The sequence below is a fragment of the Natator depressus genome, chromosome 4 (assembly GCF_965152275.1).
Source record: "Natator depressus isolate rNatDep1 chromosome 4, rNatDep2.hap1, whole genome shotgun sequence".
NCBI classification, from domain to species: Eukaryota; Metazoa; Chordata; order Testudines; family Cheloniidae; genus Natator; species Natator depressus.
The window spans coordinates 20,212,065-20,239,812 of record NC_134237.1 but is presented as its reverse complement, the minus strand read 5'-3'; the positions used below and the strand labels follow the sequence as shown (position 1 = coordinate 20,239,812).

At 40.6% G+C, this 27,748-nt stretch overlaps 2 protein-coding genes across 2 annotated transcripts in view; one reads left to right on the top strand and one right to left on the bottom strand.

The window, feature by feature from the left end:
• On the top strand, nt 1–27,748 carry SPARCL1 (SPARC like 1). The gene is given in 11 exon segments (XM_074950233.1): nt 1–118; nt 16,306–16,370; nt 16,505–16,558; nt 17,357–17,364; nt 17,513–17,684; nt 19,463–20,145; nt 20,147–20,699; nt 22,305–22,463; nt 24,309–24,457; nt 25,070–25,218; nt 27,720–27,748. Coding segments are annotated over 11 exon segments (2,139 nt in total).
• NUDT9 (nudix hydrolase 9) overlaps nt 20,787–27,748 on the bottom strand; it is a 53,359-nt gene continuing 46,397 nt past the window's right edge. Inside the window, exon 9 of the mRNA XM_074950560.1 lies at nt 20,787–22,439. The gene's annotated coding sequence lies outside the window, so the exon portion shown is untranslated. The remainder of the gene's footprint in view (nt 22,440–27,748) is intronic.

The window sequence follows — 27,748 nt, the reverse complement described above, 5'->3', positions numbered from 1 at the left end:
ATGGCCCGAAATAAATTCATCATTTATGTGGAATTATTGTTCTTTTCCCCCGAGGAGAGACTCATGATTGCAGAAGATGATGAAGATGGACCACATGGATTATCTTACATACATGCTGGTAACAGAATAAATTCAGCCAGTATCTGACTCTGTGATCCTTACTCTATGAAGCAGCGTATAGATTTAATGGAACTACATGAGAAAAAACTAGTTGGTAAAATGTCATGTACTACTCAGGATGATTAAGGGTGACAGAATCTGGCCCTTATTTCAGTCACTAGACAATAAAGATGTTTATTCTAGGTTATTAGTATGTATTATTTGTGTCACAGTAGTGCTTAGAGGCCCCAACTGAGACTCTGAGCCCTTTATTCTACATAGTCTATGCAGTCTAAATACATAAGACAAGCAAAGGGCTTGTCTACACACAGTTTTTGCACTGATTTAACTAATACTGATCTTGTTAAATCAGTACAATTCCCTTGCTGTGGGTGCACTCATGTCAATTTTAAGTTGTGTATATCAGTTCAGCTTAAATTGATGTTTGCGTCCAGGATGGGGAGTTCCACCAATTTAACTGACCTGGTTTTAGAACCAGTTTAGCTATGTCAGTACTGTGTGGAGATCAGCTCAAGGGCAAGAAGGGAAACAGAGGCACAAAGAAATGAAGTGACTTGTCTGAGGTCACAGAGCAGGTCAGCGACAGATCCAGAAATCAAACTCAGATCTCTTGACTCCCAGTCCAGAGCCCTATAGACTAGACTGTGGTGCCCCCCAATGAATGAAAAATGAATAGATTAAGCTAAAGTGAAATATTTTTCTTTATGCCTGATTTTGCAATTAGATAAGCAGTAAGACTGACGGCTTGTAATCATTAAAGATCCCAGGACACTTTTCACAAAAGTTGAGCTATTAACCAGTGTCTTGGCCAAATTCCCATTTGAGTATTGACACTCTTTTTACAGAAATCACCACTGTAGCTTCAATTAGATCTAGTATTTTTCTTTCCTTCCTGTCCTAAACTTTTTGTAAGTATCACTATTCATTGCTAACAGTGGTTGCAATTTCACCCTGCATGAAGCTGAATTTCCATGTTGGATGAAATGATTCCCATATGTAAATTGCAAAGTCCCCTTATGAGCCGTCAGGATGAAAAACACTGTTTATGTTAAGCCTTACATTCACAAATATTGAAATGGAGCATCCATATATTGTATACTTTCGACCCAATACTTTTAAACATCCACCACCACACGCATGGGGACTGCTGCTGGATAACTTTCTGCTGTGGATCTTTTTTTCATTTGCCTGTCAGAAAACTACTGACTTCCTGTCAGATGGGTGTGTTTGATAATTCTAAAGTCAGTGGGCCAAATTGAGAGATGGTGTAAATAATGCAACTCCACTAATGTTAATGACGTTGCTCATATTGCTTCTCTGAATTTGCCCCACTATTTACTCCTATTCATTAAAACAGATCAGTATATTAATTTTTCCATATTTTCAAGTTTGCTAGGGGTGGATACTGGGGGATTTTTACGAAATGAACCCAAACTAAAACCTGCACATTCCAGTACTTTGGAAAAATTTCAGATCTGGATCTGAATTTGTAGCTGGCTCCCATATCTATAATAATGTGACAAAGCGCTTTATCTTGGCACCTCTGAACCCTGGAAAGATTCAGATACAGATAAGAACTTTGCAGCTCTGATGTACCTCAATTCCCTCTTTTTTTGCTTTCTAAAGATCTGGTCAACAAAACAATAGCTACAGTCCATTAGTTAAGTCTGTCTGGCTGAAGTGCAAAAATAGCCATTCCTGAGTCTGAACTTTAAAATAGTTTCTCCCTAACAAGAGCAAAATGTTTCCAAGCTGTGAACAATGTTTATTTCTCTCTTTCGTTTTTTAATGTTTAATTTTGGCTTGAGTAGGCGACGTGGTCAAAAGCAACCCAAGCAAGTGAAGGAGCTCAGCTCATATAGCTGTACTTGGAAAGGTTACAAATGCATATAGAAGTTGTAGTTATATTCTGTATATCCATTAACTGTGTGATTCCTCATTCTAATCAGCAGAAATATACAAGCAGATTAATAAGACTTCTACCACTTTGTCAGTCTTTTCCTTCTAGTGGCCTTGCAGTGCATTGGTGCAAGTCTTATCTAGTTTTATTAGAAATGAGCCAAAGCCTGAACTCCAAAATTTTTATTTCTAGTCATGTCTGAAAACTGGAAATGAAAAAAACCCCACTTATTCAAGCATTTAATAAAGCATGATTAGTAAACAATCAAAGAAGGGTAACATAGTTAATGCCAGTCAACATGGGATTATGGAAAATAAATCTTGTCAAACTAACAATGTCTTTTTTTCATGCAATTGCAGATTTGGTTGATAAAGGTAAAGGTGTTGATGTCTAGACTTCCATAAAGTATTTTAGCTGATGCTGCATGATGTTTTGATCAAAGAAACTAAAACAATACAAAGTCAACATGGCCCACATTAAGTAGATGAAAAACTGGCTCACTGATAGGTCTGAAAATGTGGTTATAAACACTGAGTGGGTGTGTTTCTAGTGAGGTCTTCGCCCTATGCTATTTAACACTTTTATCAATTACCTGAGTTATGGGGTGACTTGCCCCACTGGCTACAGAGTATTGGGGCTAAGCCAACCCTGATTACAAAATAAGCCCCACCAGAGAGGAATCAGGTAATTCCAGTACAAAAAAAAAAAAAAGCAGAAAGTTGCAGTGAAGGGGGGGGGAGATTAGGAAACTGCTGTTATGCCTGTAGATAGTAGTAAGAAGGGTCCTCCAGGGCCCTAAGTCAACAGGGGAAAGGCAGCTGCTGAGAAAGCCTGAGGAGGGCAAACTCCAAGCAGGAAATGCTGAGAAACAGAAAGACAGTCCCTCAGGGAGGAGTGAATGTGCCCAGCTCAAACTGGGATGAGGACTGTGAGAGTTTGTGTTTTATATGAAAGACTTATTTTGAACTATGATGAGAGAGATTGAACTAGGCTTTGGATCGAGAGGGCCAGTATGTACCAGAGGACCCAATAAATTGGATCCCCACGAGGGATGATTTGAACTACCTTTGAACTGAATGAGTGCCTGAAAAGTGACTGCTGGCCATGAGGAGGTGCTCAGTAAATGGCCACCCTGCTACAACTTGGAAGAAAACATAAAATCATTTCTAATAAAGATGGCGGATGACCCAAAAAGGTTGGGGGAGTGATCAATAACGAAGAGAACATGTCAGTGGATCTGGATTGCTTGGTAAACTGGGCACAAGCCAATAATATGCATTCTAATATGCTCCTAAAAGGTATACATCTAGGAACAAAGAAGGCAGGCCATATGTACAGGATGGTGACTATTATGGGCAGCAGTGACTCTGAAAAAGATTGGAGATCATGACAGATACTCATCTGAACATGAGCTCCCAGTGTGATGCTGTACCCAAAAGGGTAGATGTAAAAACAAAAAGGGTAGATGTAAAAATATCAAATAGGAGTGGAGAGGCTATATTACCTCGATTGGACACCAGAGCAACCATTACTGGGAAACGTGTGTCAATTGCTGGAGTTAGACAGGATCCAGATAAGACCCATCCAAATGATTAAAGGATTGGAGAATGTGCCTTATAGTGAAGGGCTCAAGGAGCTCAATTATTTAGTTTAACAAAGAGAAGCTTAAGGGGTGACTTAAAAATCTACATGGGAAACAGAAAACTGATAATAGAGGGCTCTTCAATCTAGCAGACAAAGGTACAACAAGATTGGTTGGATGCTGAAACTAGACAAATTTAGACTAGACATTTTTATCAGTGAGGACAGTTAACTATTGGAACCACCTACTAAGGGCTGCAGTGGATTCTGCATCACTGGAGGTTTTTAAATCAAAATTGGATGTTTTTCCTGAATGATGCTCTGGTTCAAACAGCAATTAATCCGGGGGTAGAGGGAGGGGTGTTATGGCTTGGGGGATGCAGGAGGTCAGACTACATGACTGCAATGGTCCCGTCTGGCCCTATAATCTATGTATTTATGAAAATGAATTTCAGAACCATGAAAAAGTTTAGCTCCAAGTCACAGTAGAGATGGGCTGAACTAAACCCTCGCATCTGAACACCTGCATCATACTAAAATTTGCATGTGATTAGTCTATATTTGCTGTAATTTATCTCAGATGCCAAGTTCTAAACAGCTGAATGAATAATTTGTAGCAAAATAGTTTATATGATGAGTTCTCTTTCTCGGTTTGTAAAATTTTTTTAAGGAAATATCACTTTTTTCATTATTTGAAATTATTCACAGATTAACTTCTGCAAATAACTCGACTGGTCAATTATTCACACTGAGTTCATTGCCAGTATCTGAAATTTGGATTCAAGTGCTCTTTAATTTTAATTGGACACAGATCATATTGTACATTTTGGTTCCCTAGCTTGGTAAATATAATTCTTAGAAATGGGATCCTTGTGCGAAAACTCACATTTATAAATTCAAATTCATTTCTGTTAATTTTCCCCAACACTTACTTAAAGGTCCACTGCTTCTGTGAAAGATCACAGGATCAAACCACACGTTTTCCAGCTATAATATATACTTCCTAAATCTGCCTGACCAAAACTTAGCGTTTCGTGTGTTCTCTCTCTTTTTGGATTTGTGTTCTGTTGAAATTCATTTTGAGCAAGCTGTGTGAGACACCAGCTAGAGGTGAGGTGGTGTCCAGGAGCAGTAGCTGGTGGTGTAGCTTATTCGTATGTTGCCAATAAAGGCTAACCAGTTCATTTGTGTGTGTGTGTGCTGTGTGTGTACACAATGTGACTCAGACATAATTCGCAGAGTGATCTGGGGGCGGGTTATATTAACATCCTATACTATTTATGGGGGTGTCTCCTCCAACAGACTGTGCACCTGCTATTTATTAAATACAGTTCCCTCTAAAAGAGTAAGTTCATCTAAAAGAATTAATGCGCACTTGCTGAGTGAAGTACCTTGGCAATCAAATGCATTCTAGCTAGGTTTCAGACAAAGCACTTTTCCCAACAAGTTTTCCCTCTACCACAACCCCAGTTGTTTAAATACTTCGTTATTCCTTCAACACAATTAGTGCGAAGTGGTGGGAGTCAGCCATTGTGTATAATAAACCCAAATCACTGTCAGCTAAGAGTCCGGGGGAGGTTTCTAAATGCATAAATAGGACTTAGGGACCTAAATCTCATTGACTTTCAATGGGAGTTGGACTCTTAACAATGCTTTGACTATGAAAGTCTCCCCCTCAGCATTTTCTCCACAATACAGTGTGTTTGTGAGTAGTATTTGTAGTATTTTAAAAAGCTCCCAAATCACTTAGGTGCTTTTGAAAATCCAACGCATCTTTATTAGATTATCCATACATGTACACAGTATTATGGAGGTGTCCATTCCAATCAATGGTTAAGACTGGAGTGAGTGTTTGCAATTAAAGCCACATTAAAACATCTCTCTCGTACTTTAATGATTAATGCCTATTTACCACACTATCTCTTCAGAGGACAATGGAGTTTTCCATTTATTTATTTTTGGTAAAGTATTTACTAATGTTTGCGAAGGAAGCTTTTGGAGAATTTCCTCTTGAAAGTCTCTCTCATTAATTCAGGTCCAAGTGGCTAAAGAACCACAAACTTCAAACTGCATACATAAGACATTCTCATAACTCCTCAGGGATAAGGTACATAAGCACACAACCACTCTTATTCCTTTCATTCCTCATAATGTAACTGAACTTTCCAAACAGAAACTGACACAACTGGCCGGATGCACCAACTACTTCTGTTCTCCAGTGCTACCTCCCTGCCCACAATACATAGCCCATTACCTTAGACTGCATCCTTCTCTGACCCTCCCTCATCCTGGCCTACTCAAGCTAGGCAATTGTTTCTAAATAGGGAAGAGAGGCCAGGATTCTCCACTACTCTCAGTAGGAGCTGCTGAATGCTGAGCTCTTTTGAAAATCTTGCCCCAACTGTGGGTGCCGAGCAGTTGAAAATTTGTCCTCACCTTCATCCTCCACTCCTCAAGCTATCAGTAACTGGGAGAGTTAATGAAGCTCTTACGGCTTACATTTACCTATACCTGTATATATACTTCTACAGAAGCCTGATGGGCAAAGTCTGAAATAACGTCTACATACTCTTCCAGAATAACAATGACAGGGGTACCATGAGGGATTGAATGAGCATGAACACTGACATCGCCATTAATGAACTAAGATTCACAAAGCCCCTGTGCTGTGAGGTAGATAAGTACTAGCATCCCGATAGGGAAATAAGACACAGGAAGTTTATTAACACCTATGAAAAATTCCTATATAGGATTAATAGAAAAATATTAACTTTCCATAAGTTTTGAAGCATCATATAGAAATATATTTTATACTGTAGTATGAATTCAGAATTTATTTATTTATTTCAATTCAGTCTGGATTTAGCTGTTTTAAAAAAATTGTAAACTCTGTGTCGGACTCTGAGTCATAATCAAATGTGAGTAGGAGCGGGGTTGCAACAAACGTTGCAAGTTTCATTCATAAAACTGGAAGTGAATTTCTGGGGTGTGGCTGTCCGAGTGAACTGGCTCACTACCACCCCTTGTGTGTGCATGATCTGAATGAACATAGCAGTTCTATAAGTGCAAATGTACAGCTAACAACTGGGAAATGAAATGTTTTCTTCCGTCTCAATTCTTCATCCCCCTCACAAACAAATATCCCCTCATACTTTTTTGCCACAGACCACAATGAAATGAAAACACAGTCTATTTAATCAACATTTCTGTTCCTTTTCTGTTCCTTTTCCTCTATTCTCAGTGTCTATATACTATTGTGAGATGTGTTTTAGCAAAGCTTATGGACAGATTGGATTTTTCATTCCTCTGTTCCCTTCTTTTTCTTTCCTACCATCTCCTATTTTGATTCGCTCCTATAATTTCCATACTGTTTCCTTTATTTTCTCTGTCCCACCTGTCTAGTTTCCTTGCTTCCTCCCATCTGCCCCCATCTCTCTTCTCTCACTGCAGCCTAAGTGTCAGGAATATGGTATTTATCAGCCAGCACTGAACTCCTCCACCCATTTTCCAAGACATGGCCACCTCTAAAGTCCAGTACCTTCAGGCTTCTTTCTGTCTTGGTGGACAGTCGCTGAGACAGTATGCATCTTCCTGTGTTGAACACAGACCTGCTACCACACCAAACATAATGTCATGTAGTCCTGGATCACTGCCATGCCCTGGGATTAGGGGATTGTTTAATTGTTAACATATTAAAGGAAAACAATAGTTTTGATGGGCATAGGATTAAGGACTTTGGATGAATTTCACCCCTGTGCACAGGGTTGGCACAAGGCACATGCGCCATATAAATCCCATTTCAGCCCCATTTTGAAAACTCATGCAAGACCCAAACACCACATAAATCCTCGAAATAGAGCTGAAATGGGACTTATCTGGTGCACGGGCCCTGTGCACAGGGATGAATTTCACCCTTTGTGATTAATGTAGAACCTCAAAGTAATTCCAAGGTAAATTCTGACAGTTAAATGGGATACCAGTGCAGACAAAGGCACTTTCGTTGTCCTGAGTTCATTAAAGACAGTTCACTCTAAACTGATTAAAATGCTATTATTTTCTCACAAACATGTGCATGTCAGCTCTGTCCTCACTGGTCTCTACTACCACCCTTTTCCCCAAAGAACCCAATTCATGATTTACCTCTTTGTATTCAAATCCCTGTGTAACATCACCCCTCGCTTTCAGCAAGTGATCTCTGTTCTTCTGACAGGCACAAATGCCAGTGCACTAATCAGATGGGAGGAGCTGCTGAAGAAGAGCAGTGTGTTGTTACTCCTTTCATCCTCCACTCTTCCTCTACATATGTGTCAAATGACCCATGTTCATACTGACATATACATTATTTATATGCCAACATGGTTTCATTTAACATAATGTTTTGTTTTAAACCTGTTCTCCTCCTTCACAACAGCCCCTGAGAATGCGGCAGTCTATGTTACCATTCCAAGCACAAATCTGCTGAATTGGACCATTCACTTTTTCTTTTAAAATAGCGACATGGTACACCCTAGAGACTGACAGCCCATAGCCAAAGAACCTTTGTCGTTTTTTCAAAGGACCAATTTTGGCCAAATGTGTCAGGGTTACCTCACCATGGAAACAAACTTCCCTCCCAGCAACAAGAGATACGCAGAAAGCATGACTTCCATTCCATCCAAGTGCATTTCAGAAGCATGGAGCAGTAAAACTAAGCTGTGCTCAAACTGCTTCTGCTGCAGGACTCACAGACAAGCTGTGGATATGCCAAAGACTTTGGCCAGCGTTTTTGTCACACTCTGAATTGTCCTGAATGACAATAGAGAGAATCCTAGGATGGATATCAGTAAGTGCAGGAGGAGTAAGGGATTTATTGCTGAATGAGTAACACAATGATCCTGGTAAATGGGGGGAGAATTTCTTTAATGAGTTACTCTTCAAAAACAACTGTAGGCACTGGATCTCTTCACTAGGATAAGAAAAAAGAAGAAGATCTTGCCTCACCCTGTGAAGACCGCCCTAGCTGTCAGGCCAGGAGAAAAGGGCTTTGTGTATTAAGAGGCAAGCAGAAAAAGTGCATATCAGATGAGGGAAGCTGCATTTGAAGCTCATGGAGTAGAAGGAGTTGCACATCACGCCCATTGCAGAGGACTCTGAACTTGCTACGCTGAAGCTAAGGGATGGTCTTTTCTTAGCTTGCTTTTGCTACCTTGCTGAAAAGGGAATATTTTTCAACAGAGCTGGTCAAATACTTCTGTAAATATTCATTAGACTTTTTAAATGAATTTGTTTTGGACTGGTAATAGCTCACCTTAACTGATCACTCTCGTTATAGTGTGTATGGTAACACCCATTGTTTCATGTTCTGTGTATATAAAATCTCCCCACTGTATTTTCCACTGTATGCACCCAATGAAGTGCTTATGCTCAAACACATTTGTTAGTCTCTAAGGTGCCACAAGTACTCCTGTTCTTTTTGTGGATGCAGACTAACACGGCTGCTACTCTGAAACCTGTTTTGACTATGTTCACAGCCTTTTTGTGTTTGCTTTCCCCAAATATTCTAGCAATGAGTTTACTAACAGAACATTCACAGCAACAGTGGATTTTAAGAGAATATCAGAAACAAGACATAACCACAGGTATCTGCACTGAAAACCTGATCCTCAGAGTTATGTACGTCCAATCATGGAACACAAATGCGTCCTATGTTCTTGAATTTAAATTGATTCAGTCACCAATTCTATGGACAAATTTGGAAATGAAGAACTTGAGCTTGATCCAAAACCCACTGAAGTCAATGGAAAGACTTTAATAAAGATGAAAGGCTGCATGCACCATTACCAATGCTTTGGCCAATCCAATCAACCCTAAAAAAATCTGTTTCGAGACACACTCATGCAATGATGCATCTAAAATCACCAAGTCTTATTTTCCTACATTCTGATAACAAATATTTCTACAGATTTCAACTTTCAAATGTTTATAAAATAAAGAAATAAAAGTCCTTTTTATGAAAATTTGAAGCATACTCGATTTCAGTGTAGTTCCATTGGCTGCAGCAGTATTACTGAACAGTGCCACCGCTATAACTGAGTCTCGCATCTGGCCTTTTGTTAGTCAAGTGTCAATCCAGGGTTACAGTCAAGATCCAAACAAAGTCAACAAAGTCAGACTGAAAATACGACTTTTTTTTTTTTTAAATGAGGGAGGGTAATTAAGTATTGGAACAGCTTGCCAGGGGTTGTGGTGGATTGTCCATCACTGGCAATTTTAAAATCAAGATTGGATGTTTTACTAAAAGGTATTCTCTAATTAAACAGAAAAATGTTTCAGGGAAGTCCTATGGTCTGTGTTATAGAGGTGGTCAGACTAGATGATCACAGTGGTTCCTTTTGGCCTTAGAATCTACAAACTGAGAGTTAATTGGCCAGATTCTTAGCTAGTGTACATGGGCATAGCTGTGTTAACTTCAATGGAAAGACACCAATTCAACTGGAGATCTGGCCCAATACTGGAAAACTTGACATGATCATATCCATAGGAGTACATATGAGGGGAGTCTTGCCTTGTTCTATTGAAACTAATTGCACATGAGGATGAGTGTCCCCTGAGTACTGCAAAAATTTGTAACAAAAACTATTATGGTTCATTGCTGAAAAAAAAAATTCATGTAATGCACTGAATTTTCATCTCACACTTCAGACACTGGTTGACATAGTGGCAGAATTTCAACTCCAATAGGCTTGAATTAGTTTCCAGGCAAAGAGGCAGAGATAAAAGGGGAAGGGATTTATAGAGTTTCTCTGGGTTTTTGTCAAAGTTTTTTCTCCTGACTGGTCCAGAGAGAAAGGGCTTAGCTGCAATTTCAACCTCGGTTATTTTCTAACTTGTTACTGAATAAATTCTGGACTTGGCTACATAAGTCAAGGTAAATTTTACTGCATTTACGATTTAGATCTTCTCTGAGTGTGTGTATTGGTCTGTAGCCTTTGGGTATACTCAGGGCAGATGCATGTGGGATAGCTGCTTTGTCAAAACCAATGCTAAATACATTTCTTTTCAGAATTTGCACAGGGGAACACACTGGTAATGCAACTTTTTTTTTTCCTTCATCTTTCTTCCACTTCTGTCAGCACAATGTCCAAAATGCCCTGTCTAGTAAGAAGATTATTTTGGAAGAAGGTTAAATATACCAGGCCTGATTCTGATCCAATTTACTTTGGGTTTTGACAGTGGTATGATTTCACTGGAATTGCTCCCAGTTATATTGGTGCATGTGAGATCAGAATCAAGCTCAATAATTAGTTATGTTCTGAACGGAGAACTTTTGCAGGAGGCTTGAAATATATGATGTGTGTTTCATGGAACAGAAATAAAAAGGGATTAACAAATTACAGCTGAATCATTACAGGACCCAAACAGTTACAGAGGATGATCCATGTAGATCTTGTCTGTAAAGTTTTCCATGCATTAGCAACTTGTTCTGTTCTACAGTCCTATGGCAGAGTCAATGCAGCCATGGCAACGACTTAGAAACTAGCAAACACTCTTTGCTCCTCCCGATTTATATAAGACTCTCCAATTGATTTTTTTCATCTTTTTTATATAGATCCAAACTCACTCTCTCTCTCTCTCTCTCTCTCCCCCTCTCCTTCTCTTTCTTTCCACTTTCCTACCTATTCATAGACACACATACCCTATTCCCAGTGCACTCACAGAACACTGAGAAAGTTAGGAAGGGAAGACAGAGAGGTCAAAATTTAACCTTTATTGCTTTTCATACAACTATCAACCCTTGTTTGATGTGCTGGCATCAAGACTCCTCCACATTTTATTTCTTCTAAAGACAAAGACCAACCTGCACTGAGATATCACCAGTGATAATTTCTTAGGACAGCTTTTCTGCAGTCAATTAGCAAGGGGTGTTGCAGAAAACATTGCATCCTTGCTACTCCCTCAGGAAGAGGCTAAATATGTCAGTGCTGCATCATGGCTGAGTTCCACTGGCCCAAAGCCCATGAACTCTGAATAGTCATAGTGATTCAGTGCAACTTAGCAGAATTAAACTAATTCTCTTCCCCCCTCCTATGGGTCTCTATTTATAGGAATTTTCTTTAGTTGTCCTTAGATAATTAGGGCTCGATTCCACTCCCATGGAAGTCAATGGCAAAACACCCAGTCAATGCAGAGTTGAGCTGTATTTTATATTATATAAAAAATGGAAGCATCTTTCTGCATGTATCAAAAGTTTCCAGTTCATCAGTGATTAACCCAGCAGGAGGATCCATTCCACTGCTGGTATAGTTACTTTGTTTAATTTACAGATTTCTTGATATCTCTTGCATCTGATTCCTTGGACATTTCATTACATGTCTTGAGAAATGCTTGGAATCTTTATGGACTGTTCAAATGATAAATGAAAATGTTCCAGAATCTCAACATTTGTGGCTGATACAGATATTTATAACTGTGTTCCACCAAATAAAGATCTTTATACCTCGAGATGATCCTCCAATTTACTATTAGAGCCCAGAGATTCCCACTTATGATCCTCTAACCTTGGGGCCCCATGTCATTTCTACTACATCAAGCAAATCTCACACCTCCTATAAATGCTATGGGGATTCATGAGACACAGCATTGCAGGAGACTTCACCTCTCACATCTCCCTCTGGTAGCCCACTCCCAGCTGGTCTCTTCCCCAGACTTCCTTGCTGGGTCTTCTTTAGCTCAGCTCTTAATCCAACTCACACAACAGTCCAGTCCTTTTGTGGGCTTCAGCTGTAAGCTAATACAGGGTCCTTCACCCCACCTAGAGCTTGACGAAACAAAAAGGTCCTTCACCCCACTGAGATCAACTGCAATTCTTCCCCCTTATTAGGGTGCTAATTCCCCCAGGCTCTGTCTTGCTCAGAGTCCAAGTATTACTTAAGTTGGCCTTACACACGCACACCTCTCTCTCTCTCTCTTTTTTTTTTGCTCATCACAGACCCTAGCTCAGAGATCCTCTCCACTCTAGGCCCCCCAGTTTTAACCCTGCTCCAGGAGCTTTGTTTTCTTGACCACAGCTAATTCCAAACTACTTCCTCTAAGCCCTTCTCAGAGAGTAGAAATTCTGCTTTTCCCTCTTCTGAGGGCCCAGCTCTATTTAAGCAGTGCTCACCTTCCTCCACCACCACAGCTGGGGGGGGTCAGTCTTTCCAATTAAGCCCCATTACACTCAGCTGGGGTCACTAATTAGCCTCATGTTGCCAGCTCATCAGTTAGGCTGAGCGACAACTGCTTAGTCTCTTGGGCAAGGCTGTACCCAGGTTGTTTCAAAGGGCCGGCCAGTCAATGACAGTGCCCTGCAGCAGAGGCAGATGGAATGAAGTTGCTATGTAATTCTCCTTCCCTTGCTTCTGTAAACTATGCTGAATAACAACAGCATTCCAGGGGCCCTACTGCAGATTCAGTTTTGATGATAGATAAGAGGTCTGTGTAATGATAATGCAGCTTGATCTCCCAAGCTGCACTACCTCCCTCAAGGTAGGACCATGAGTGGAGAAATATATTGTTTTCCTTTACTGATCTTGGAGGACACTAACCTGAAGAATCTACCATGTTTGCCAGACTCAAACTTCAGATACTTTATCAGCTGGGGGGAAAAGGCAGTTTTTGGGTTCTGCCACAGCAAAAGGTTTGAGGCTTGAAACACCATCAGAAATGTCAAGTACAAACTGAGTGTTACCTTATTATTATTTATTGTCATGTTTATTTGCCAGAGTGTTCTGGGCACTTTACAGAGATATTAAATGACAAGGATACTGCCCAAAGACCATAGGCCAAAATCCTCAAAGTATTTAGGTGGCTAACTCCCATTGAAATTGATGGTTGTTTGGTGCCTAAATACCTGAGAGGATCTGGGCCTTACAGTTTAATGTGCTGATCCTGCAAAGGCTTATGCACTTGCTTAACTTTATATGCATTATTAGTCCCAATTAGACTTGCAGTATATAAATTAAGCACCTGCATAAGACTTTATAGCATTAAGGTTTAAAGACCCAGTCCCAAAAACACTTACATACATGAATATACTCATGTGGCTAATCCCATTGGCCACTCACCTGTGTAAAGTCACTAGTGTGCATAATAGTTTGCAGGATCAGGCCCTAATTTTTAGCTACGGTGGAATGATCAGGTGACAGATGGTAACTGGGGAAGAGGTGAGGTCAAACAAGAATTCAGATAGTAAGGTCATGCTGTGAGTCAGTTTGGTAGGCAGGTGGGGGGTTGTTTTTACATACATATTTATATGAACTCCTGCTCACAGGCCCTGCTTTCGCTTCGTTGGCGGCGTTCCTATTAACACAGCATTATGATTGCGTTGTTGTAGCACCCGAAGGCCCCAGTCAGGATCAGAACCACATTTTGCTAGGCTCTGGACACACATATATATAAAGGAAATGTTGTCCCTATCCCCAAAAAACTTCCTAAGACCCACGTCCTGCAATGTCATCTGTGCTGGCAGACTGCTGCACCCACTGACTTTAATGCAGGTGTGGGACTAAGTGTCTGATGAGACAAACAACAGACAGATACAGCCAACAGACAGGGGAGCACAAGGCAAAAGTGCAGTCATAATTATTACTGTAATCAGCACTGGTCACAGCACGCCAGCTGTCTAGTCATTGGTGTGTGTTTTGTAGCTATCACGGCCAAGGTGAGAGTTACATTTTACATATACATTGTTTGTCCACATTAGAAAGGAGCTCAAGCTACAGAGTTTAGATATGAACTTTCCCAAAGTTTAGAGCAGCTCTGAGCTGCACTTTTGGTTCAGCCCATTTTAGGGATAGGGAACAAATGCAGAATTTGAAGTGTAGGGTGTGTGAGCATGCATATGTGTGTGTATGAATTCAGGGTTTGGGCCGATCTTGAGTATCTATCAAACTCTTGAGCAGAGATTGTATCATTTATGCCATAGCCCTCCGTGGGGGATAGTCTGGCTCTATATCACCCAGGAACAAAGAAGAACCACTTAGATTGGGCCTCAAGCAGGCAGATGGTGCCCCAAGCAAATAGAAAGTATAGGGGCAGATTCTGTGCTGTGTGTCCACCCCCAGGGTAATGTAGAGCAGCCCCCCGGGCTGCTCTAACCTATAGCAGTCTTGTCTGGGCTGCCTAATGGCTGCTTTGTAGCCCAGAATCCTGTGTAATGCAAAGTGGTGCATATATGCCCTATCTTGCCCCGATCTGTCCCCTCCAACCCTGCCTAGGCATACCTCCTACACTGAAGATTGCAAGAAGAAATAACAGAGTTGCTTACGTCAGCAGTACCTAGCCTGTTCTGTGCCAGGGTAATTTTCTCACAGCCCTTAGCAGCACCTTTACAGCCCTTATATGCAACAGGAATGATCCACAGGCGCTGTCGCAAAGCCAGAATCAGCTCCACAGTATCTGCTATTGTTGGAACCTCTTGCACAGCTGCGCAAGAGTGGAGAGGAGTCTTCTTGTCGGCCTCTGCCCTGTGAGGCCAAGGAAAAGTCATTCACAGTGAGGCATCTGGCTGGCAATCCAGTTAGCTAATCCTCATTACAGGATAGAAAATGTTATTGTTTGCACATTGAGCAACCAAAGTGGGCTGTAAACACCCAACCAACGAGTGGTTTAAAAACTATTGATCAGTCAGTGATTTCACACATTCTTTCACCCACTTTCTCCACATAAAGACAAATGACTGATTACAGGCCAGGGTGGACACTAACTCAGGGTTCGGTATCACGTCCTCTCCCATCTTATGCTGCATCCCTCACTCACACCGGCCATCTTTATTCATGTCAGCAGTCCCACTGACGTCACTGTGAGTATTCATGTGAGTCAGGCCGACTCAGGTATGGAAGGGTTGCAGGATCCAGCCTCGGCATAGTTTCATGTTGCCCAGTGTACCTGGTTCTGACTGGATGAAGTGCATGAAAGCATCATTGGCTTCATCTCAGCTCTTTAACTCCTCTATGTGGAGTACTTTACTGAGAAATGGCCATTACGGATTGATTGATCGATTGATTAGTTAGCAGCACCATCATAGCAATGTCAAAAGAAGCCAAAAAGTATTTTTCCATTTTAATGTATGACCTGTATGATTACCACAAGAGCCCAATGTTATATAATCCAGTCAAGCAGTGCCTGCTTTAGATTTAAGGAGAAAAGCCCAAAATGTCTTCCCTTTTCAGAAACAAGGAAAAGATTTTTTACTGGTGTTTCTTTCTCTACCCCACAAGCAGAGATATTGTTACTATTTCATTTTGCTAGTCCAAAAATTTTAGCTGTTTATTCTGTTGTGCATAGCAGGGGCTCACTGTAGTCATAGCAATGGAAGAGTAGAGAGAGAGAGAGAGTTCCACTGGGCACTCAGAAGAGCTGGACTAACAATACAGCCCATGAGCCCTCCCCCCAGGACCCAACCCTGTATTCCTTCACACGCCGTATTGTAAAAGAACTGGGCCAAAGTGGCTACTGGCATAAGCAGGCACAACTCCATTAAAATCACACACTACTGGACTCTGTGGACTTTGTGGCTTCTGATTTGTGTTCCCCTCCCCCAACTGCCCTCCACCCACCCAAATGTCCACTAAACTTTTTGCATCAGACAGCTTCAAATAGTTATAACCAAACCTTGACACACTTTTTCTGAAAGAAAACCTCCAAATTCCACCATTCTCGTGTTTATATTTGTCCTTTTAAAGACCTGGAAAACATGAAGACTGTGACTTTCTTCATTTGCCTTGTGGGATCAGCTTTTGCTATTCCGGTAAGTTCTCTTCAATCAATCACTTACCATGCATTTGAATTTTCATGTATTGAGATCATTATGCTCTAGTGTCTCCCAGTGACTTGTTAAAGATTTTGTTTATATGCAGGTTTTAATCCCATTTTCTATTGTAGACCTATCCCTTAATGTACAAACTTGGAATCCGTGGGCAGAAAAATTCAGAAAAGGTATTTGTTTCTTCTTCTCTGAGTACCAGACGACAACATAATACTGAGTTCCAATACATGAAACACATTTCTGTATATGTATTTGTTTGCAGGTTCATTTAGGTCAAGTAGTTCCCTCACGTGAATTACTATGAAACTCCTCACCCTTCACGTGTCAGTTAGCCAATGGCAGAAAAGCATGCTCAAAGATCCTGATAAGATCTCTTATGCATCCTAAAAGCTGTCTTCATAGCATTTGGAGAAATTCCCACAACTCATTAATAAATTTAAGCATTATATCTGTGTATTTATTGTAGAAAATAGTGGGTCAAACCAAGGGTCAAATCCTGGTTGCCTTACCCACACACCCCGGTAAAGCTAGCAGGATTTCGGCCCAACTGAGAAACTATAATATGAACAATCATATAGTGGAGACTCTCAAAGGTATCATAACAGTTACTGTACATGAAAATGTCATTTTGATCTAATGTAGCTTTTACTGCTCATTGTTCGTACTTGAAACAGGTGAGTCTAATCGAAGATGGGCAGAATGCTGCTGTTGAGCTAGACCCTCCTCTGGTGTCAGTGGACACCAACTGAAGCTCAGTCTCATGTTTTCATATTTAGAGAGGGGCCCAAACCAGACCTCTGTCTCTTACTCCTCTACCCCCTGAACTTCGGTGGTTCAGAAAGAAATGGAGCCTGGAGCCTGTGATGTTTTGTAAAAAAAAACCCACAAATTTTTCTAGAACCAAATGCAAAATCCAGCCTCCCTCTGCCTACCTTTTGTTATAATGAGTTACGTCCTGCTCCTAACAGGTTTCCAGGTAAGTTACCTACCATTACACATGGTGCTCTGGATTGTTTTACAGGTTATAAAGGCGGGCGGGGGGGTGAGAAATGCCTTTTACTATTTCATAATGTATCCATCAGAACAATTTACAGTATAACTAATTTTTTTCAGATAAATTTCAGGTTCATGCCAGACAATTCCCAGGCTGTAACTGTCTCTGAGAAACAACATATAGAGAAGACATTGACAGCAGGACAAAATATTGCAGTACCAATACTGGGTGATTCACTAGTTGCAAGCAAATACACAACATTTATAGAAGGCCAGTTGCCCTCTGCTAATAGTTAATTGCAGGTACATTTCCTAAATCAGCTATTTGTTTTCACATAACCCAAAAGTTCCCATATGGTTCCTTTAGAAATTGTTAAGCTAAAAACATATAGAGAGAGTGTTGTAACTAATGTTGTACAAAAAGGTGAAAAGATGTTAATGACATTCATGAAATATTGCCCTAATTTTGTCTTGACCATTTTGCAACATAGAAATTTTGCTTTTTATTCAACTTTTGCAAGATAACCAGTTTACAGTCAAAATATGCAAAAATGCATGTGCAAATTTTTGCAGTTTAATACCAAAAGATTTTGACTCAAAAATAGTATGTTTGAGGAAAGATGTACTTATTCCCCACTTAAAAAATAGAATTGTGAATTTCATTTTGAATATTTCATACAGAAATATTGTATATCAGAAGGTGCATTGGGTTAGAGGGAAATGCTAATGAAGTATTTTTTATACGAGCTTGGCTTTACAAAATAGAATGCAGTTGACTCACACACAGTCCTATAGCATTAAGTGTTCATTATAAAATGGTCCCAATCCTGTACCCACAGAAGTCAATGGGAGTGTTTTGCCAGTAGCTTAGGCATTTGTAAATATAGTAATCCCATGCACATGAGTAATCCATTGAGGGCAATGAAGTCTGGGCTTTAAATAGGATCAGGGTCAAGCTCTATGGTTTTGATCAGCAAACCTCTGAAGGTCTGGAGACTTGGTTCACAAAAACATAAAGAGTTCTACATCTTAATGTGAATGTTCTGCAACCTCCTTTACTTGTAATTCTTTAGCAGTCACTGACTCTGACCCCTGCCAACAGAAGAAAGTTCCCTATTGCAGGGCTGTAGGGAAGATAATTGGGAGTGACCAACATCTTAAACTTCCCTCATGGCCTTCTCTCAGCTCCTTCCTTTCCCTGTCTGGTAGGTTGATGGAAGGAGATGGGTGGGATCCTTAAACCATACTTTTTTCAACTTAAAAAGGTCCAATGTTGGTTCAGTTCAATGTAGAGTAAAAAACTTTAGGTCAGTTCTGATATTCAACCATTCCTCCCATTCTTGGGTCCCACACTTACATGAGGCTTGATCCTCCAATTTTGCCATTGTCTTCATTGGTTGTAGGATCATCCCCTCAATGCACACATTGATGCTCACAGCTGGTTTTGGTAAGGTATTGCTGGTGCCATCAAATCAAATGGGACTCCTGGTTAAGTCAGCAAGGAAGCAGAGCTGTATCACCATCATACAGGATAGATATGGTGATCCTTAAATGATAAGGCACAGGTACTACCCAGGAACTACACAGGAAGATACCTAGTCAAGTATTTTAATCTCCTCTCTTCCCATTATCCTCTCTTCCCAACCTGCCTGTTGAACATTTCTTCCAATGCTATTATTGCTAGCACAATATTTATCTTCTAGGATAACTGATCATTACTGCTGACAATGTTTGCAAATACAGGTGCCTAATGTTAGTTAATATTTAGGCACCTAAGCTGAGATTTCCAAAGGAGCCTAAATGAGTCAGAGATCTAACACCTCTATCAAGTCTCAGTAGGATTTAGGTGTCTAACTCCATTGGAAATCCCAGCCCCAAATAAAAATGGGTTGATTGTCAAACTTACTGAGCACCCACAAATCCACTGATGTCACAGGATGTTCCACTAATTTATGCACTGATACATTTTATCCTGTATATTAATCGAGTGAAAATAGCATATTAAATATTGACTTGGAAATACAGTTATAAAATGAAATCTTTATTATACTGTTCAATAAACATGCATTTTTCTTTGGAAGTTTCGAGATACTTCTGAATCTTCAAAGAAGAAAAACACAGAGTCTGAGCAGTATATGAACAGCAATGATGATTTATTCTCAATTCAGGGCAGCAGTGACAGGGAGGAGCACACATTGATGATGGATGATGAAGACAAGGATGAGTGTAGGACAGCTAACAATCAGGACAGAAACAGTAGTGAGCATCAAGTGAAAAGTAGTCTAGGGCGTATTCACTTCATTGCTCAGAACAGGGGTGTAATGCTGGCTTCTGACAGTCAGGAGAGTGTCTTTGAGAGAAGCAGCAGCCATCAATCTAACCGTGAGCATTATCAGTTCAAGAATGATGTTCAGAAAAGCAATACGGCTAGCGATGATCAGGAAAACCCAGGGCAGGGTCTCACAGTTGGTCAGGAACAAGACACATGGAAATATAATAAAAATCCCATTGGACTATTTGAAAAAAACAGTGAAGGTGGTGAAGAAATGGAGGAGGAGGAGGAGACAGAGAAATGGGCTGAAACTGGCTACCGAGACAGGAGGCAAAAAGCCCATGTGAAAATTCAAGAGGATCTCTACAGGAGTGAGCAGAATAAAGATAGCAGCCAATCTGATGAAATGCTGAGAGATGCCAGTCAGCCTCTCCAGATAATTAAGAGGCAGGATGAGGAATTTGAAGAGGCTGACCAAAAAGAAGAAGAGGAGGGATAATACCCCAGCACAGTCCCATAAATGAGAAGAGGTGACTATCTCACCAAAAAGTACTGAACAAGATCAGAATGCTGAATGGCAAAGCCAGGAGGATGAAGATAGGTTCCAAGATAGTACCCAGAGCATTAGTGACCACGAGGAAGTGGTGAAAAGACTGAATCCACAAAAAGCTGCTGCATGTATGGAGGCCAGCAATGTTGAGGACAACAGTGATGATAACAATGATGATGATTCTAATAATGATGCTGACAGTGATGAAGATGATTTCAACAAAAGCCAGAAGGAAGCAGCCTACCACAAGGGTGAATGAATTCAGAGTAATGATCACAGAAGCATCAGTTCTGAGGAGCCGGGGGAAGGAAAGGATGAAGATGAAAGTGTGGTGACGAATGAGACAGAGGATGACCAAAATGTCAACATTAAACACCTCATTCACTTTGAACAAGATTATTATAGTCATGAGCCAGCCATTTCTGACAGTGAGGAACATGAGAAAATAACCAGCCTTGTGCAAAGGAGTGTGAACACAATGGAACCCGAAGATAATGTAAGTGTCTTTAAAAAGATGGGTGATAAAAAAGTAAAGCTGTAGCCAAACTTAAGTCCAAGAGAGTTCATAAATTACATAAACAGGGTTCTTTATCCAAATCTTCCTTTTCACATCAATGGGATATATTTCACCCTAGTTTACACAAGCAATCTTCAATTTGAACATTTAATGATCTGATTGGACTAGTAGTACCAGAATGCGATACGTTTGTGTATTTCCAGTGTTTTTTGAGAGTCAGGTCTTCATTGTGAACATCTATAGTGAATTTCAACCAGGATACCAATCTAACACCCGTCTGTAAAACGTCTGCTCTGTGCATTAGGCTTAAACCAATGTCCTAAAAAATAAGCCACTGCTGTTTACTAGATGTAAACACGTGGCTCAGAGAGAGAGAATGATTCGAAAAGGCATCCGCTGTCCCTCTCTAATTGCTCTGTCAATGCTTTGCAGTTTGTTGTTTACAATTTATTTTAAGATTAGACTGTCCTCATATTATATGTAACAATCCTTTATTTTCCCTGGCGTCTGCAGCATAAGAACATAGCTGATCCACTACACGTTTTTATTATTGGTTAACTCTTGATACATTTGTATTCATCTATAAAGGAAGATATAGTCTAAGCACAAACAAATATTATACAATAGTTACACAGGTTTACTTTTCATTTTTAAGTATTATACTTGTATATAAATTAGATATAGCCCCTCAGCTCCTGACAAGTTGTATGAGGGCACTTGGTGTCACAAAGGTTGGGCACCTCTGGAATAGACTCTTAGAGCCCCCCTCTTAACTTGTAGCCCAGTGGTTAGGATACTCACTAAGAGGTGGGTGACCACTGGTTTATGATTCCCATCCATCAGAGCCGGAGAAGGAATTTTATCTGGAATCTGCCACCACTCAGGTGACACTGGGCTCTGAGATACTTTGATGTGGGGCACCCTCCATCTCTCCTGTGGAAGCTGTTCCACTTTGGAGCAGGGGGACTGGATCCTGGATCTCCCATGTGAGGGCTCTAACCACCAGGCTACACAGTCATTCCCATTGCTATTTTTAGCCATGCCAGCTAGATTAAAGCTAGTGCAGGTGTGTCTACCCAAGCTGAAATCACACCTTCAACTGCAGTGTAGAAATTCCCTATGATCCCGATCGTGTAAATACTATGTATATGCTCAACTTTAGACATAGGAGTCATCCTCTGAATAGGTCCTATGAAGTCAATGGGACTTCTCATATGCTTAAAATTAAGCATAGGTTTAAGCATTTGCAGAATTAAGCCAAAGACAGAAGGGGGCAAATTTTTCAGGCAAAAATACTTATTGGTGCAATTCTCCGCTCATAATTATATTTGATGGTAGTTTGATTCACACAGACACCTAAGCAACTGCCTTACATAGATAATCAGGGAACTGGGCATCCAAGTAACCTAAAGTGTGATTGTAAATAGCTGCAAGCACAAAATTACAATGGCATTCCCAATTTTACATCACAAAAATAGATGCCAATTTAAGGTTGAGCTGAAAATTTGCTTGTAAGACTCAGACTTTGCTTGGAGATGCTTGAATCTGGGGACTTAATGCACCTCTTGAACCCTTTGTGACTAGAATCCTTTGTGGTTTGTAACAGACATTCCTCCTTGCACGGACTATGAAGTGGACCAGTTCCCTCTCCGGATGAGAGACTGGCTCAAGAACATCCTCATGCAGCTCTATGAGCGTGATCTGGACAGGTCTGGATTTCTATCTGACAAACAGAGGAGTAAAGTGAGTAATTAGTATCAAATAAAACACAGCTGCAGTCATGTCACTTGAGCTGGGCAAATCATGTGTGACACATAATTGACTTAATAAACATAGCCCCTTTTTTCTGTTAGCGAAATGTCTCCAGACAGTGTGGGATTTTTTGTGAATAATTCTTAGTCTGTGGATTGGTTGTGTGAAGTTCTTTGTGACTATTCAGTACATGAAATTCAGAATGTGAGCTGTATGTTTTCATTAGATACCCAGGTTACATGATACATTTCTCTTCCCCAGCTAAATAACTGTAACTCTTCCAAGTTTTTGGTGCAAAGTTCTTGATTTTTGGTGCAAATTCTCACTTTTACAAGTTCAAAATCTGCTTTCCATGAATAATCCCCAATATTTGCATCAATTTGTTCTTTCCAAAGAAATTCCTGCCATGATACTCAGAGCACATGACACAAAAGACTGGGCAAACACAATCAATGCAAAAGTTAATTTAAAATTGGATTGAATAATCATGGGAAATTGTTTGTGGAACTCATCCAGATCTATACACTAATAATTTATAATTAAACAAAACCAGTATTCATTAATGATACGTTTGAGAGCTATGAAACTGCAAGGTGCTGTTGACATTCATTGTTCGTTAGAGAGGGAGAGAGCTATTTCAGCTATCCTGTATAATTGCATTGCTATTATTCTGGCATTGTCATACCACTGGAGGTTACAGAGGATTAGTATGGGGTAAGGATGTTATTCCAGTGGGTCTATTCCAGTTCTATTAATGATATCATTGCACCATCTTCTGGCCGGTTAATGATTTATGCGACAAGAGTTGGTGGCCACAGTCTAGTTCCTAGTGGCTTGGCAACCTTGCTGGCAGGCTCAACAGAAAAGCCAAGGACTAAACTGGTGCGAACACTGAGCTATTTTCTAGGTGTTTGCTCCTGCGAGATGCTGAACATCTCTTGCAATGAGTGAAAACTGGAGATACTCCGCACCTTGTAGGATTCAGCTCTAAAACCATGGAGACTGTGGCCGGATTCTCAAACGCACTACTGCCACTTTGTGTTGCTCAGAAGGTGCAAAGTGGAGAGACGCTGGCCTTAGCTAGCCAATGGATGATTCCTGTTGCATAGGGGATACAACTTCATTGGCATACACCTGACAAGACTGGCAGAGCCCTCTCCTGTGCCAGCTGCCCCTTTCCCCAACATAGTGGATGTGTCATGAGAGGAAAGTGAGTAGCCAGGGTTTAGCATTGCAGAACGCTGCTGTGCCTATTCACCACTAAGTTACAGACCTTATACAGGTGAGATAAGTTAGATCAAGCTCCCAGTTGGGGCAGACTAGTGTGGGATTGAGGAGGCACAACCTGGTCCTTTCACTCTCTTCCCCCTCCACCCACTCAGCACATATATACAGACTCTATAAAGCTGCCATAAACGAGCAGTCAAAGATTCTCTGGTACAGGGGAATCTTATGCTGGAGGCTGAACTAGCACCCAGCAGACTCAGCATCCAGGTGACAGTAATGCGACATACAGCCACTTTACTTCCCAGCAACCCCTGTATCCTGCACTGAGCACACATCATTGCTGGACCTGAAGATCAGGTGCTAGGATTTCAGGTTCAGCTCAGATAAGTATCCAAAGCTTATCTGAAATACCCATATTGCTTAGGTCTGAAGAAATGTGCTGGTAAACATGTAACGACAGGTTCTTTAGTGCAATTTCCAGCCACAAATACTGCAAAAGCACCTCTCGTGATATTTCAAAGATACGGGGGTGGAGAATGAGGATATGTGAATGTTATTCAGACTAGTTCTTCTGTCAGAAAACAACAATCAACTCCTTTATTGGTGTAGGTCAAGAAAATTTATCAGAATGAAAAACGTCTGATGGCTGGAGATCATCCAGTTGAGCTTCTGTTACATGACTTTGAGAAAAACTATCATATGTACGTGTACCCAGTGCACTGGCAGTTTAGCCAGCTTGATTGGCACCCTGGTGACAGGTAGAAACTGTTTCTATGCTCAGTTCTGATTCATTTTTTAAGTCATGATTGTTCTACTTTACTATGTATTTCAAAAAGTGCAACTATTCTCAATGGCATACATACTGGGCCAGATCCTCAGCTGGTGTAAATTGGCCTCTCTATTGTAACTTCTGTGGTGCATGTAAATGGGATCCTTCACCTCACAGACTTCCTCTGTATGATACTTGTCTGGTTTTACAAGGACACGGGATTTAGCCGCAAATACCCGCTACCCTCCCTAATTTCATAATAAATATATATATAGCACAATTATTGGATTACACAGAAAATATTAAGGGCCTAATCCTGGAACAAAAGCACCAAACTCACCTGGGTTGGATGTTAGTGAGGCTGTGAGAACAAGGGAGTAATCCATAGTGGTTTAGGCACCAGTGACATATTATTGGCTTATTTGTAGTTTCAAAGCTTATATGAACAGAATTATCGCAATATTAAAGATATACCAGTTTATTAAGATAGCTAATATTGGATATGCTTTTTATTATCTCCTTGTAACCTTGACATTCTTCACTGACCCTGATTTCTTACCTCCAGAAACAGAGATCATATGCTACCTTTATTTCCTTTCAGGTCATTGACGCACACAGAGCTTGCTCCTTTGCAAGCTTCTCTAGTTGCCATGGAACACTGCATAACTCGTTTTTTCCAGGAGTGAGATGCTGACAAGAATAAGCATGTCTCTTTGAAGGAGTGGTGCCACTGCTTTGGAATTAAAGAAGGTAAAGCCATAAGGCTGAAAGACAGATGGGTAGGGAGAACTGCTCCCTTTACGCTGGCCAGAACATCACGTTAGCTGTGTTCTGAGGTGAATGAAATGGCGTACAGGGATGATAGAACCTCAGAAGATACAGCATTCTGTGTTGGTTCCAAAATCATGCAAAAGTTTTACATTAGGAGTAATTTCCAACTTATTTTGCAGTGGGTGAAATATCTAATCACATACACAGCGACCTAGCTTGTGCCATGCATGCAAGATCAGAGCAGGAGCTCTATAGGTCTATATATAGACTATAGGTCAGAATCTTATTGATTTCCAATTTGTACCTATATAAACAAGAGAATTTGGCCTTTAAAGGCTGTTTAATGGTTGGCTGTTCAACCCTATGCCCCACTCTTTAGATTCCAGTCCAATAGCAGATTCCTGCAGAGGCACTCTTGCTTTGGTATCTGTATTTTGGGTATCTGCAGTTGGTCGCAGTCAGGCTAAATATTGGATGCTCACGGCCTGATTCTCCACTCACAATTCCTCTCCTGTTTTACCCTGGTCCATTAACTTCCTGATTCACACTGATTTAAGTGAAAGGAGAATCAGGCCTAGAATCAGAATCTGGTGCTCCCTAACACACACATTTACAGCATGGCTCACTTTGCATATAATGTCTTGTTGGTGTCTTCTTCATCTCCATATACCTCTCTAGGAAATCTATCAGTGTTCAGTCAAAAAAACCTGCTTATTTTGGACCCTGCCTATTTCCTGCTGCAATGGTACTGCACTCCATTCTTCTGAAACCATTGACAGTATGGTTACTGTTTCATGTCCCTTACCTACAGTTTGGTCTCACTCATCTTTTTTACAGAAGAGTTTTCCAAAACACTATGTGTTGTTTCTTTCTAAATAAGAATAAGGGGTTCATCTGAGTTATGAATAAATGTTTTCCATTTAGAAATGTTCAGAGACTGAGCCACCTGAGCTTCAGTATTAAAATACTGACAGGATATGAAACTCAAAGATCTTTTTGGCCAGATTCCACATTAGACAAAGATGGGCAGCAGGATGCAAAGATCAGAAATGAAAAGAAACTGGATACGTTGCCACCTCCTGCCTCCCCCTCAAAATACGGAGAGTCATTTTTAAAAAAAAATACTAAAAGTAGCAGTGAGATGCACATGTAAAAAAAAAACCCAAACCTCTTTTCAGCAATAGCACTTGATTCTCCATAGGAGAAGCATAGTCGTCTTTTAAAACTTGTCACAAACAGGTCCACAAACTCTTTGGGCCAGGTTCTCAGTTCCTGTTCCATGTGCTGCTCCAGAAAGCTGAAGGTTCCCCTGACATAGGGGACTCCCCATGTGAAATAAAGCCAAAGTAGATGGTTCTATACTATCCCCCTTTCTATGAAGGGGACATTCCAGTCCATGTCCTGAAATGGTGAGGGGAATGACTGGGGTCCCTTGTACTCTGGCAGTCTCCAAGTGGTGGAATGGTCTCAGTCCTACAGGTGTAATTTACGGTAGCCCTGAGACTGCTGTAAGTAATGCAGTGGGCCATTTCAGTCCCACATCAGCCTGAGGACTGAGGAAAAAGAAAGCCAAGCCAACTTCCCCCCTTTCCTTGGTCCTGTATCAAGTGCAACTCGGCAAGACTCAGGGTCTTTTCTTCAGCACCTTCTAGACATGATCAATGCAGGTTGATTGTTTTGGTCAAGTCTCAGAAAAAGCCTTGTGTAGTATTAATGTCATATCTCATATGACTTCATGTCCTTGCAGGGAGAGGGATCCATATAACAAGTCTTTTCTGCTGCTAACTACTATGATCACATTATACTAAGAAGCCACTTCTATCTGGAACAGTAACCAGTTAAGCAGGAATAGCAATGTTACAGGCTATTCCCTCATTTACTATATGATAGTAGGATTTCTGCTACAAAGAAGAAAATACCTGGGATTGAACGAATTTGTTCATACCCCTTTTAGCACCTCCCTGTTTTAGAAAGACTTATTGAGAGCTGATTTTGAACAGAGCTTTACTTATCAATACTCAGAGCTTTTTCTGTTCCTAAACTATTAGCAGCTGTTCCAATGACACCATCTACCAACCACAGTTCTGAGCAACAGGGGTGGGGATGAAGGTACTAAAGGAGTAATAGTCAATAGCATGTGCTGTTCCTAATGGTTCTGTTTGTCCTTCGTTGGGGTGTCCTTAGTGATTTTGAAAAGGCAAGAGATGATTACTGAACAACAAACACATTGGGAATATATTGCATAATGAGAAAGCAGCTTGGTTAGAGAAGATATACGATGGATGACACCTCAATTTGACATGAGCATCTGTGTTTGTATAGAGGTGTGAATAAAATAGCCCAGCATCTGAGCCCTGTGAAACTTTAGAAAGAAAGTGCTGACTAGCTAATGATAACCCATTCATGATACAATCATGGGTCTTTCATATTAAAGGTTCAATCATGATGGTAACTTTTTTTCCTTCTTCTCTATTTCACAGAAGACATGGATGAAAACCTCCTGTTTTGA